The sequence below is a fragment of the Canis lupus genome, chromosome 11 (genome assembly GCF_003254725.2).
Source record: "Canis lupus dingo isolate Sandy chromosome 11, ASM325472v2, whole genome shotgun sequence".
Taxonomy (NCBI): domain Eukaryota; kingdom Metazoa; phylum Chordata; class Mammalia; order Carnivora; family Canidae; genus Canis; species Canis lupus.
This window is the reverse complement of record NC_064253.1, coordinates 12,206,445-12,219,202: the sequence shown is the minus strand read 5'-3', so window position 1 is coordinate 12,219,202 and position 12,758 is coordinate 12,206,445. Positions and strand designations below refer to the sequence as shown.

Below are 12,758 nucleotides of genomic sequence, written 5' to 3'. Positions count from 1 at the left end.
GGCTGGCTCCACTCTCTCCTACAAAACTATAGGGCAATTAATTGTGGCTTGTCCCCTCATCCTTCATCTCCTGGTGGCACATATCGATGGAGATTACTGCTGATGGACCATTTTATCACCTTAAATAAACAGTCGCCACCTCTTCTAACCTCAATCTAATATATGGCTCTATGTTCAGTTTCAGGGCGCTAGATAACGAATGATGTAAAATAGCTAAATCATGTATGTTACGGGATGGGGCTGGGCCTGCACACAAAAAGAGAGAAAAGAGAAAAAGAAAAATAGAACAACACAAAAGCCCACACGCTGACTCCGAGCCTCCCTCCCACCGGGGACCAGGTCTGGAATCTAAGTCGCTGGCGGCTGACAGCGGGGACGCTGGGCGGGAGTGGCCGACGCAGTCCGTGCCTCGGTGGCAGGAAGACCCCACTGCGGGGTTGCTGGGCTCGGGGGCTCCCGAAGACCGGACCTGCGTCTCCCAACTGGGTGCGAAGAGATTAGGGAAGGTCAGAAAATACTCGCTCTCCTCTTAGCTCCCTCTTTAACCCCTCTGCTGGACGAACCCCCCATTTCCTTCTCGCCCACAGCCCCTCCCCAGCCCTCGGAAAGGCTGGCGCTACCCAGCCGGAGAGCCTCGCGCCCGACTCCTACACCGGAGCATCTGCCCGTGCTGTTCCCACCACTGTTCCCTGCGCAGCAGAGCTCCCCCGAGACGGAAAGTGGCAGAGACCTCCAGCTGGGGAAGCTGCGAAGCGTCTCGCTTCCGCGGAGACCCCGGGAGGACTCAGCTCCCCAACCCCTTCCCAGATACGTAAAAGGAGCACCTTCCCTGAAAGGTCTGGAAAGGTGATCGCCCCCCAACACACCGCCAGGTATCGCGCCTACAAACACCAGGGGCGCCCTGTGGCTGCCTTTCGCTATCTTCCAAGAAGAGTGACAGGGTCTCAGGCAAGGCACCGGCTCCCAGAACCCGGGAGGAGACCACAGCGAAGGCGCCTGACGTAAGCAATGGCTTTAGGCAACCAGGCAGCAAATGCGTGCGGGCGGTAACACAGGACAGGGAAGGAAGCCCCCCACCCCCATCGTCCTTTTCTGTTGCAAACCGCCCACCGGTGTTTGGGAGATGAAAGCAGGAGGCACAGCAGCCTGCAGAGGGTCCGTGGAAAGTGTCCTTCCACCGTGGAATAAATTAACCCACACAGATAAGAGCAATGTACTGGAAGAGTTCACCCGGCTAGCTTTATACCGCGTCTGCTGTTTTTAAGTCTTTGTGTGTGTGTTTTAAGGACCCTCCGCTATGCCTTCACTGTGGCCTTTGCCAAAGATGCCAATAAAGTTTCAAGGTGAAGCGGGTGTTAATGATTCACACGTGTTACTGGGTTGCGGCTTGCAGGCAAAGAGCGACTCTTCTAAAGGGAAGAGAAGTGAGGGGGTCCCTGTCTTTGCCTCCTGAGCAAAAGAGAAAATGACTCAACACCCTTTTAAATACAAAGTAATAAAGGGAAGCGATGCTGAGTGGTCATTTCACAGAATGCTCTTACAAGAGGATGGATGGCAGGAACCTGAAACTAGGAAAACGTGGGTGGGGGGTAGGGATAAAAATCACTGGGCGCTTCCCTTCTGAGCAGCCTCTCACCCCACCCCACCCCCACCCTCACCTGCAAACAACCTGGGAATGGGGAGCAGCTCTGCTTTTCACCACCTTGCAAACAGCAGACCAACTTCCCCCGCCAAGGGGGACCAACAGTTTCCCACCCTTTGCATTTCTGTTTGGTTTTGATCCCCTCATTAGATTAAACCCAATCACTTCTCAATCCATCTTTGCAAAACATGCACCCCAAGGTTTCAAACGAGTGTGTGCTCTTGCCCAGAGAAGTTTCTGCAAGAAAGGCAGGCCTGGCTGGCCAGCATTACACAAAGCTACCTCAGCTTTCTATTTTCTTTCTCAAATGCCCTTTAATGAGGAAGCAATGTGAAGTGTAACTCTAACAGGGCAATCTGACTTTCTTTGCCTTCTGTGTTTTCCCTTGCACTTCGCACAGGGGACGCAGTCCAGCTGACTCAAAAAGAGATACCAGAAGATAACACAATGGGAATAATTTAAATACATCATAATTCATTTCCTCCAGTCAGAGGAAAACGTTACCTGGATGATAAACTGGCTCGATAGCCATATATTAATTAGCAATCTATCCCAGTTCTTTCTCAGATCAATCTAGGGTTTTCTCTGGTGAAAATGCACTGAACCTCAAGATTGCATTGTGAACAATACAGGCACTCAGAGCACAGCCAGGGCTTTGGGGTGTGCTGCTGGCATCTTTGCCAACAATCATTTAATGCAGAAGAGAAAGTGCAAGTTTGATAAAGTACTCTCAGCCCACAGTGACTGTATTTCACTTAGCAGTAAGAACTGTCTTTTCCAAAGCATTTCTTGTCTTTTTAATTCACATTTTTAAAAGAACTGCTTTGAAAACAACACGTTCAAGAAATTCAGGAGGAAGAGAAGTATTTTTTTTGAAGTCCATTAGGACGATATCATTATATAAAATTTTCTAAACTCTGGAATACAAACGTCTTCCTAACAGCAGGGCAAATTTGAGTTGAAACCCTCATTTTAAACTAGTACTTTACCCTCAAACTCTGGAGAGAAAAAAGTAAATACAACTGCTTTTTATGGTTAGTAATAATTATCTCCATCAGAAAAATGATCCCCATCCCTTTTGAAAAGACTGAACCACCGCCATCACTAGGCTCGTGGCTAGTGTTTTCTCATCAAAGTAGTGACAACGAGAGTCCTTTAACTAAAATGTGTAGTTATTTTGCTTTTACAACGAATTAAGAAGTTCATGGAGCGGTAGACATTCTACAAGAAGGGGCTTATTCAGAACAGAATGATTATACACGTTTATCATCAACTTTCCTCATGCAGAAACTAAACGAGGGAATGAGATGAAAGGAGCTAAGTGAGCGCTGATCTTTCAAATCCTCTACTGCTTTCAACTTGACTCTCTTAACCTTTAATACTCTCTCCAGAGATCTCTGGAAGTGTATCGAGCACTGACACCAATGCCTTAGGTGTAAAGAGTATCCTAACTTCTGATACGACCAAAAGGACTGGATACAGAGCAATACATATTCTTGGTCTTCATTTAGCGTTTTGTCTCAAGACCGCAAAACGGAGCTGTACTTGCGAGAAGCCTTTGAAAATCTGAATACAGGAATCGAAGCTAGAGGAAGGAGAACCGTGTAGCTTGAATTAGGCACTTACTTAATTTTTCAATTAGGCATTTGCCATTTACTCGGGAACAAGGAGCGTACACTGCTAATACAGAACTACTGTCAGAGTCATTAAAAAAAACAAAAAACAAAAAAGGAAATCAAGCGTGCCTACGGATTGCGAACAAACGTTTAAACGACCAAGGGTGCGCGGAGTACGCGGGATCCGCTGGGAATGACCCTACCCCGAAGTCGGAAACGTTTTCTCATTAAGCAGCCTGCAAGTTTTCTTCTCCTCCTTTTCTAAATAAATAGAAGACCTAAGAATAATGCCTGCCTGCAGGGAGAGACTGACCCAGTGTCATGCAAAATTCCTACTCGGGCGAGGCCCGGCCAGCCAGCAGCTCTCGGCGCGTCCCCTGCCCACCCCACGGGTGGAAAGTGAGCTGCTGTAGCTAACTCCCGAGGTGAGGGACAGGAGGAGTGCACGCTCCCCAGAAACGCTGAGGGTCCCTCCCGCGTCCCTCCGAGGCCGGGCCAAGCCCCCAGCGTGCGCTGCTGGCGCCCGCCGGGCCCCGGGCACAATCCCGCGGGAGGGCAGAGGTCTGTCCGCCGGGTCCTCGAGCCGCTGGGGTCTAAAGGCTTGCGAAGCAGGGAGGGGGGGTGGGGACGAGGTAGAGGTAACCCTGAGGTGCCACCCGGCATCCCATCCGTTCTCTCTCCTTCTCTAACGTTGGAAAAATTTTGCCACGACGGTCTGGGAGGTGCGGGGCCGCGGCCTGGGGCAGCCCACCCCCTGCAGCCCGGCCCCGCGACCCCCTTCCCGGATGGGCGCCCGCGCTCGACGGCGCCAGCGGCCCTGGAGAGCGCGCGCGGGCTGCGGCTACGTACGGTTGTTGGGGTCGCTGGTGTGCTGGTTGAGCGGGATGATCTCCATGCGCTGCTGGCCGTACAGGTAATAGTCCAGCTCCTCCGCGCTGCAGCGGAAGCGCGGGCCGCCCCGCACGTCTCCGCCGCTGCCGCCGCACTTGGCGGGCCCCGGGCCCGAGGCGGCGCCCAGGCACAGGTCCTTGGCGGGCAGCGGCTCGGCGGCGACGGCGGCGGCGGCGGCGGCCAGAGGCGCGAACACCGGCAGCTGCGCCACGGGCAGGGCCGACAGACCCGCCAGCGCGGCGGCGGCGGCGGCGCAGGAGGAGACAGAGGAGGCCGAGGTGGAGGAGGACGCCGGAGTGGAGGAGGCGGAGGAGAGCGAGGCGGGCCGCGGGCGCAAGGGGTCCGGAGGAGGCTCGGCGCGCTCCGGGGGCGGCGGCGGCGGCGGCGGCGGCGGCGGCGGCGGCGGCTGGAGAGGCTGCGGCGCGCCCAGGGGACCCGCGGCGCCGCCGCCCTTGAGCGGGCCGCCGCTGCCGCCGTGCGGGAAGAGTTGCTGCCAGTGCTGCAGATAGGCTGGGTCCACTTTGAGGAAGGCCGAGCCGCCGGGGTCTCCGGGCTTCAGCATGTCCGACCTCTCAAGCTGGGGGCAGAGGGCAGAGAGGAGAGGGCGCCTGAGCCGGGCCCCCGGGCCGGGGGCGAGAGGGGCGGGAGGATGGCCGCCCAGACCCTGGGGCGAGGGCTGAGCCCGGGCTCCGCCTGCGGCAGCCCGGAGCCGCCGCTCCCCCTCTCCAACTCCGTTAGGGCGCAAAGTTTACTCTGGAGCCGCGGCGCGGCGCGCAGGGAGCTCCGTGCACCCCGCCTCGCACCGTGGAAGCCGGGCGCTCGGGCGCTCGCCCGCAGGACTCGGCGGCAGGACGCAGCCCCCGCCCGCGGCCCGCGCCCGGAGCCGACCCGAGCCGGAGTGGCGCAGCCCCGGAGCCGCGCTGGCCTCCGGCGCCAGGAGGCGGGACAGTCTCGCCCCCCGCCCCCAGCCCGGGACCTCCAGCCTCCTGTCCCCGGGGCCCCAGACCCCGGCCCCAGACCAGCCGCGCCTTACCTGGAAATTCGGGGCCGCCGGCGGGTGCGTGCGTGCGTGTGTGTGTGTCGGTGAGCGTGCGGGAGAGTGTGCGTCCCGGGTGCACTACATGCCCCTGCGCCGCGGGAAAGGAAAGCCCTAGATGTGGTCGGGCCGCCGGAACCCTCCCGGGCGGCGGGCGGGCAGGCGAGCGGAGGCCCGCGGAGGCCGGCGGAGCGCGCCGGGGCGCTTGAGCCGAGCGCGCGGGGGAGCGCGGCCCGAGCGGGGCGCGGACCGGAGCCGCGCTGGGCTGCTGCGCTCGGCCGCCGCCGGGTCCCGGTTCCTCAGCTCCGCGCTCTGGCAGCCTCCCGGCTGGACACGTGGGTTTTACGACAGCACAAAATACAAGTGTGTGTGTGTGTGTGTGTGTGTGTGTGTGTGTGTGACAGAGAGAGACAGGGAGAGACAGAAACAGAGGGAGAGGGCGAGAGAGAGAGAGAGAGAGAGAGAGAGAGAGAGAGAGAGAGAGGTGGGGAGTGGGGGGAGGCGGGAGGCAGGCCAGAATAATCGAAGGGGAGGGGAGAGGGAAAGAGGGAAGTTCTGACTCGGCTGCATCCCCACGCCGCCCGTGCGCCTCGCCCGCACCGATAACCCCTCCACGCTCCCCCACCCACCCGCCTGCTCGGGTTTTGGCGTGACGTCTCCCGCTCGCCTGTTGTCTCTTTCTGCCCATGATAAGCCTTTTCGAGGTGCCAGCTCCCTGCCCGGATCCCGAAAGCAGCGGAAAGCGGGATGCATGTCCGCAGGCGCTCGGGCGTCCGCAGCGGAGCGGGCGCGCCCAGCCGGCGGGTGGACCGAGTCCCAGCACCCGGCTCGCGCCTTCGCCCGGCTCACTCTTCCCGGAGTACTGCTGGGTGCCAGGGTCCACCGGCCCGCCGCGCGACTTCCCACAGAAATCCTGGCGGGGGGAGGCGGGGTGGGGCGGGTTGCGCGCTGCTGTGAAACCCTGGGTCTGCAGCCCAGGAGGCAGGCTGCGGGGAGCCGGGAGGCGTGAGCCCCGGGTCCCTAAGGGCGGCTGGTCCCGGCCGCGGCGGAGTCTCCCGGGGCTCAGCCCTAGAGCCCGCGCACTCTCCAGAAGTCTCCCTGGGGGACTCGCTCCTTCTCCTTGTGGGCATCGGAGGCAAGGATCCCGAGCTGTTACACTGCCTTTCCAGGGCTCCGGGACCCCGCCAAGCTCCTTTGCCCTGGGCTGCTAGGGGCTGCCCCCGGGGTTGGGGGAGGGCGTCCGGTGGAAGGCTCGGGCCCCAAACCCGGCGTCGGAGGTGCGGGCTGGGAGAGCGGCCCCGCCTCCACCCTGACCCCTCCGGGCGCCCGGGGCCGCGGCTGCCCTTCCCCGCGCGGTCTCGCATCCACGCGCTGGGCGCCGGCCCGCGGCACCTCCAGGCGGGGGCAGGGCGCGGCCGGGGTGTGTGAAACCGACGCGCTCGGGCGCTTTCCCAACGCCGGTGCTCTGTCCGCACTCAGAGAAGAAGTGACGTTTGCCTTTCCCCAAACAAGCCAACTTATTTAGCACCCGCCACTCTGAACAATTGATGGCCCTTCTTTCCTGATTTCTGCTTGTTTCTTTTTGTCTTCCCACCATTTCGCCTGAGCCTGGGAACCGCGCTGTTTAGACTTCGTGCGAGTCTCACGCAGGACGCCTCGACGCTGGCTGGAACAGAGTTGGACCGAAAATGTTTTGACTGGCGTCGTTGCGACAAGGCCATCGGTCATTCTTGGATAGATTGATAATACCCAAGTTTAAGGCAAACGCCACGGGGGAAAACCCACGTGCGGTGGCCCCCGAGGCCAACCGGGCAGTCTGCGGGGGCTTTGAACGACTCCACCGGGAGGAGACTAGGGAGTTCCAGGCCCGTTTCAATTAATTTGCTGGAGGAACTGCCAAAGGGGAGCTGTCGGGCCTCGGGAGAAAGGGCGAGCGCTCTTTCTCACACTCTCCTGGTTCGCTGCCGGTTCCCCGGGAGAGACTGGGAGCCCCGGGGAAGGGAGCCGGGACGCCGCGGCAGCGGCCCCGCCGCCTTCTCGTTTGGGGCCAAGCTGGCTGCGCACGAGCGTTGGGTCCCCGGGACTGGCCGGCTCAGAGAACTCCTCCCCGGACCGCCCCCCACACACACTTGAAAATCTCGAGATTTTAAGAGGCTGCTTGCATCAACTGCTCCCGAGGCCTCCTGGCGCCCGAACCCTGGGAAGCCCGGGTTTGCCTTCCCGGTAAGATTAGCCGAGCGGTTCGTGAGAGCCGCGGATTGGCCGCGCGCGGCGAGGCGAGAAAGCGTTATCATTCACCCCATCTTACAGATGGGGACACTGAGGCTCAGAAAGTAGGTTGCCGAAGGTCACGCGCTTACTGAGTGCTCGACACCGGGACAGTGAGGCGCCGCACGTATTTTCCTGCCCGTCCTAGTCCAACCTCTGCCCTCCCCTTCCAGACTGACGCCAGAAGGGTGTAGGGGCGCCTCGAGGGAGATTCGGCTCCCCTTGCCGTGGGGGGCAGGGGAAGAAGCCGAGACTGCCGCGGAGCCTCCGTGTGCTGTGCCCGAGTGTGGGGTGCCTGACTCCTCAGCTTCGAGCTCCTTGGTCCCCGCCGCCGCCAGGGGCCCGGGCAGACGCAGATCTCCCGGCGACCGGCGATCGGACCCTCAGGGTCCACAGGCCTTAGAGAACTTCCGTGAGGGAGGTGGTTAAAAGTTAGGGCGCTCAGAAGGCCCCGGAGTCCGGGAGCGCAAGGCAAGGAAGGTGTGCGGGGGAGCGTGGCGAGAGTCCGAGCATTGCCCAGTGGGCCCACGACGCGTGGCGGGGCCCTGGTGGCACCCGGAGGTGGCAGGAAGGGCCGGGATGGGGCGGAGGGCCCCGGAGACCCGCTCCCTCGCGGGCGCAGACCTCGGTAGGCGGGAATGCCCTCGGCCCTGGGGCGCTGGGTGCTGGTGGAGGCCGCCGCCCACCCACCCACCCACCTCACACCGCCCCCCCCACACGCACACGTCTCCCCCCGGGGGTTTTAGAAAGTGAGCCCACTGGCCGCCGGGACCTGCACCCTTCAAATGCGCTCCCCTCCTCTTCATTATTTAGAAGAAGGCCATGGAAACAAATCACTTGGACCACTTAGGAAACGATCAAACCTTTATAAAAATCCATGGCCCCCAAATCGATGCGTGAATATTTGCTGGGAATTTGTTCCAGAGGAATAAATAAGGAGCGTGAGTGTATTAAATGCAAACGGGGGGACACGGTGGTGTTTTTCTTCATTGATTAATGACCTCTAAAATAAAACAAGTGGGAAGAGGAGCCGGGATCAATAAATTAACTACCCAAATTCATCATTTTCTCCAGCAATTTTTTTCCCCTGAAAATTATCCTTGGAAGCCCGTTGTACCCTTAGCTGGGAGGGGAAGAAGGGAGCTGGAGGCCAGAGCCACGAGGGAGTGGCAAGAAGGGGCAGGAAAGCCAGGGGAGGATCTGGTCAGGGAGACCCTTTATCTGATTTCGTTTGACATACAATTTTAAAGTTTGCCTTTCATATTAATTATTTTTTTTCCTGATGGAGGAGGGGAACAAATGGTCGGTTGCCTTTGACAGGACTCCAATAAAGGATTCAGCAGCTCTCCTGTCTGCCCTCGGCGCTCCGGCTTCTAGGTTTAAGGTCATGGATGGCTGAGTTAATAATTCATTAATATAGACATTTATTCAGAAGGGTTCTCTGAGACTCGCTCTGCCGCCTCCTTCCAGAGATTTATTTTCCTGGGAAATGGAGGGGCGGGGGGCAGGTGTTGGGCTGCAGGTGAAAGGAGGGAAAAGGAGAAAAAGGGAAATGAAGAGAGAGCTGGACACAGCTGGGAGGAATGTTTGTTTAGCCAGATTCATGGGCAGGTCGCTCTAGCCTGCTGACAAAAACTTGGTAGAAAATGTGGCATCCAAACACAGCCTGGGGACTCTGCCCCCCCCCCCCCGCCCCCGCAGTCCTTTTGCCTATGTGCACACTGGTTCACTCCCCCGTATTCACAAAGCCCCCATTTGTCCAGCTTTAAGATCTGGAAGAGTCATCTGAGGACTCTGGAATGCAGGCAAAGGGCGGAAATCTCCGGAAGGAGACTATCCTACCCACCCCCCACCACCACAAAATTCCCAGAGGAGGAGCTTTGCAACTTGCCCCCATGTGGAATGGAATCAAAAGGAAGCTCCTTTGCAAAGGGCACAGGCAGCTTCTGGTGGACACTCTCCCCTCTGAAAGGCACAGTGGGGCTTTCAAACAAAACCGAACCACCAAGTCCAGATCTGTATGAGGTCTACACTAAAGGTGGGGGTGGGGGGAGAGGGAGCAGGGGCAAAAATGAAATAATGAATGCGTGGTTGTCAGATGCTAATAAGAGCTGTGGAGAGCAATTAAGAAAGGGTAAGGGGATATCAGTGGAATACTACTCAGCCATCAAAAAGTGAAATCTTGCTATTTGCAACAACGTGGATGGAACTAAAGGGTATTGCACTAAGCAAAATAAGTCAGAGAAAGACAATTATCATTGGATCTCACTCCTGTGGAAGTTAAGAAACAAAACAGGATCATAGGGAAGGAGAGGGAAAAAAAAAAGAAAAGACCAAATCAGAGAGGGACAAAAACCGTAAGAGACTCAAAGGAAACAAACTGAAGGTCGCTGGTGGGGAGGGGGTAACTGGGCGATGGGCATTAACAAGGGCATGTGATGTCATGAACACTGGGTGCTATGTAAGACTGATGAATCATTGAACTCTACGCCTGAAACCAGTAATACATTATATTTTAATTAATTGAATTTAATAAAATTTTTTTTAAAAGGACAAGGGGAAAGAATTTACAATGGGCAGTTAGCATTTGAAGTCCCGTGGTGACTTGAAATACTGGAAGCCCCCTCTGTTGGTGACTTAGAGCCTCATCCAGTGACCTTTCTCCCACTGCCCCCCCCCACCTCTGTTTCTTCAATGTTCAAATGAAAGGATGGGACTCATGTGGCTTTCTGTCCTAAGGTTTTTATAAAGGAGCTACCAAATTCCGACCTTCCTCTTTCCCACCCATTTTCTACACCACCTCCATGCGACTAAGATTTTACACGTGTGGTATGTAAGAAATACAGAGAAATTGGAACCCAGGAAACCCACATCATTTACCTTAATCACTGCCATCTTCTCACTGACCCCTTTCTGTCTTCACTCCTTCCTCCCCACTCGGTGATAGAAGTAGCGTGCTGGAAAGACAGAGGCGGAGGGGTAAGATGCAGGGCTGGGGGGTGAGGGGGATAGAAGGCCCTGGAAAGGTCCCTATGAAGAAGAGGAAGTCAGCTCTTTGCTCAGAGGCTGCAGTAGGAGGCTCTGTGTCCTCCTGAGGCCTTGGCAGTTCAGATCCGTGATCTCCACTTGCTCGTCTCCTGTCACGACTGGATGGGGAAAGCAAGTGCTTCACTTTGCCAGCTCAGGGACAGCCTCTGGGGCCAGGAGCCCAAGCTCAGCCTATTTCTGACCGCCCTCTTTCATCCACTGCCAACATCACCGCAGACAGCACCTGTTCACTTCACTTGAAATGCAGCCGAACCCGCCAGTGCCTTTCACCAGGGTCCCCCAACAGCTGTCACTCACACAATGCCTCTCCGCCACCCCAGGCCTGATTTGGATTTGACCTGCTGACCTCGAGGTGAAAGGCTCTCCCGTCCATTACCGATCCCTGGGGCCCATTCATTCTCCCAGGAAAGCCTTTAAATATATCCCTTCCGTTGGCAGGGAAGTCAGCTATTATGATTTGGAGAGGCCTCGTGACTTTAAAACATATCGAGGAAGTTCGGTCCCATAAAGATTTCATGAATAGCCATTGAGTGAAAACCAGCTGTTCTTTTCTCTTCCCGTCTTGACAAGGAAAAGAAAAGAGAAATAATTAGACACGGGGCACTGTCCCTTCGGAAACCCTTAGAGTTCCTACACTATCTCCCTCATATTATCTATTCCCTGCCCCCACGGCCCCCAAATTGCTTTTCCATTTTTACCAGAATCTGTAAGAGGAGACAAGACCCATTGAAGTTAGCTACAAATTAACAGCTATACCTAACATCATCTAGTGGACGCCTGCTGTGTGCAAGAGACCACTGGTAGGGATCTCTGGGACAATCTCCTTGGATGTTCTTCTAGCAAATGCTACCTGGTTCTAATGCAGTCTGCTTTTGTTCACCAGAGATTTGCCTGAATTAGTTGAAGCCTGTAGGCCTTAAGTTCTAATCAGGATGAGGCAGGCATATTGCGGTGCATCTGTTTGAAATTAGGAACATATGCTCTCCGGTTGATTCATATTCTGAATCATATTCCGAGGGTTGGTAGTTCCTAGTGTGTGATGGGTTCCCCTGAGTTCCTGGCAACAGTCCTTCCAGTTACCCCCATTCATGAGCGGGCCCTGAAGGCTTTGTCCCAGGGCAGCCTGGGCATATAGGGCCCACACTCCAGCAGGGGCTCTCGCATGCACCTGTGGGAGCCCTGGGAACCCTGTCTGCCCCCTCATCACACACCTGGTTGGCTGGATTGGTGCTCTTGCCCTCCTCCAAATTACGGGCTCAAAGGATAACACTACAGTCTGTTTTTATTGTATGATTTCTGGTGAGTCTATGTTCTCCGTCTAAGAGCCTCCCAGGAAATGAATGAATGAATGAATGAATGAATGAATGAATGAATAGAACCTACTCTCAGTTTCCCTTTTGGAACCAGGAAACCTTGTCTTTAGCCCAAAACAAAGACCCTGTGCAGGTTGCTGGGGGAAAGCAAAAGAGGATAAACCACCATGCCCCTCCCTTCTGTGATCTGGGGAAATCTTATGGTTTCCCAGCTTTCCCAGTCCAGTTCCTAGGACCTGGAGCCGATTGATGACATGAGAGTTCAAGAGAGGAGACCATCTAGGCCAGGAGAAGATGAGGCAAAGCTTCACAAACGATGTGGGCTGTAAGGATCGTCTCCATTCAGGCAGATAGAGAGGAAGTGAGGCATTATAGGCTAGGAGGAACCAGAGAGGCACAAAGAAAGGACCCAACACAAATAAACTGGGAGACTTGGGTGACTTTTCTTCGTTCACAAAAATAACAAGCAGATGGCTGGCTGCCCTCTCTCAGAGGCAGAGCACCACCTCCCTGGGGGCCCTGTAGTTATATTCCATAGATTCAGAACAATGTTTTTATGAGACTGTGCCGAACTAATACACTCAAGTTTAAGTATGAGACTCAACTCTTATGTATGATAAGTGGAAAACTGCTGAAAGCTCCAATATAAAGCCATCAGCACAGCAAAAAGTACCCTGGACCATGATTTGGTAAGCTCAGCAAGGCCACTTCTGGCTCTGGATGGTATAAGCTATGACTCTCCGAACTGCTTTTATCAAACTATAAAGAACCATGTTAATATATTAAAAATATATAAATATATATTAAATATGTAAATATTTAAATAGATATATAAATATTAAATTTATATATAAATATTATATTTCATCTGTGTAGATATCATTTTACTTGTGATATTATATATAAATATACATAAATATTTAAATATTAAAGTTAAATATTAA

At 55.4% G+C, this 12,758-nt stretch overlaps 1 protein-coding gene across 1 annotated transcript in view; it reads right to left on the bottom strand.

The window, feature by feature from the left end:
- Window positions 1–5,328, bottom strand: part of PRDM6 (PR/SET domain 6) — a 102,447-nt gene extending 97,119 nt beyond the window's left edge. The window contains exons 1-2 of the mRNA XM_025432497.3: window positions 5,183–5,328; window positions 4,108–4,726 (exon numbers count right to left, since the gene is read on the bottom strand). Coding sequence (XP_025288282.2) covers window positions 4,108–4,711 — 604 coding nt within the window. The 5' untranslated portion in view covers window positions 4,712–4,726; window positions 5,183–5,328. The remainder of the gene's footprint in view (window positions 1–4,107; window positions 4,727–5,182) is intronic.
- Between the last annotated feature and the right edge of the window lie 7,430 nt (window positions 5,329–12,758).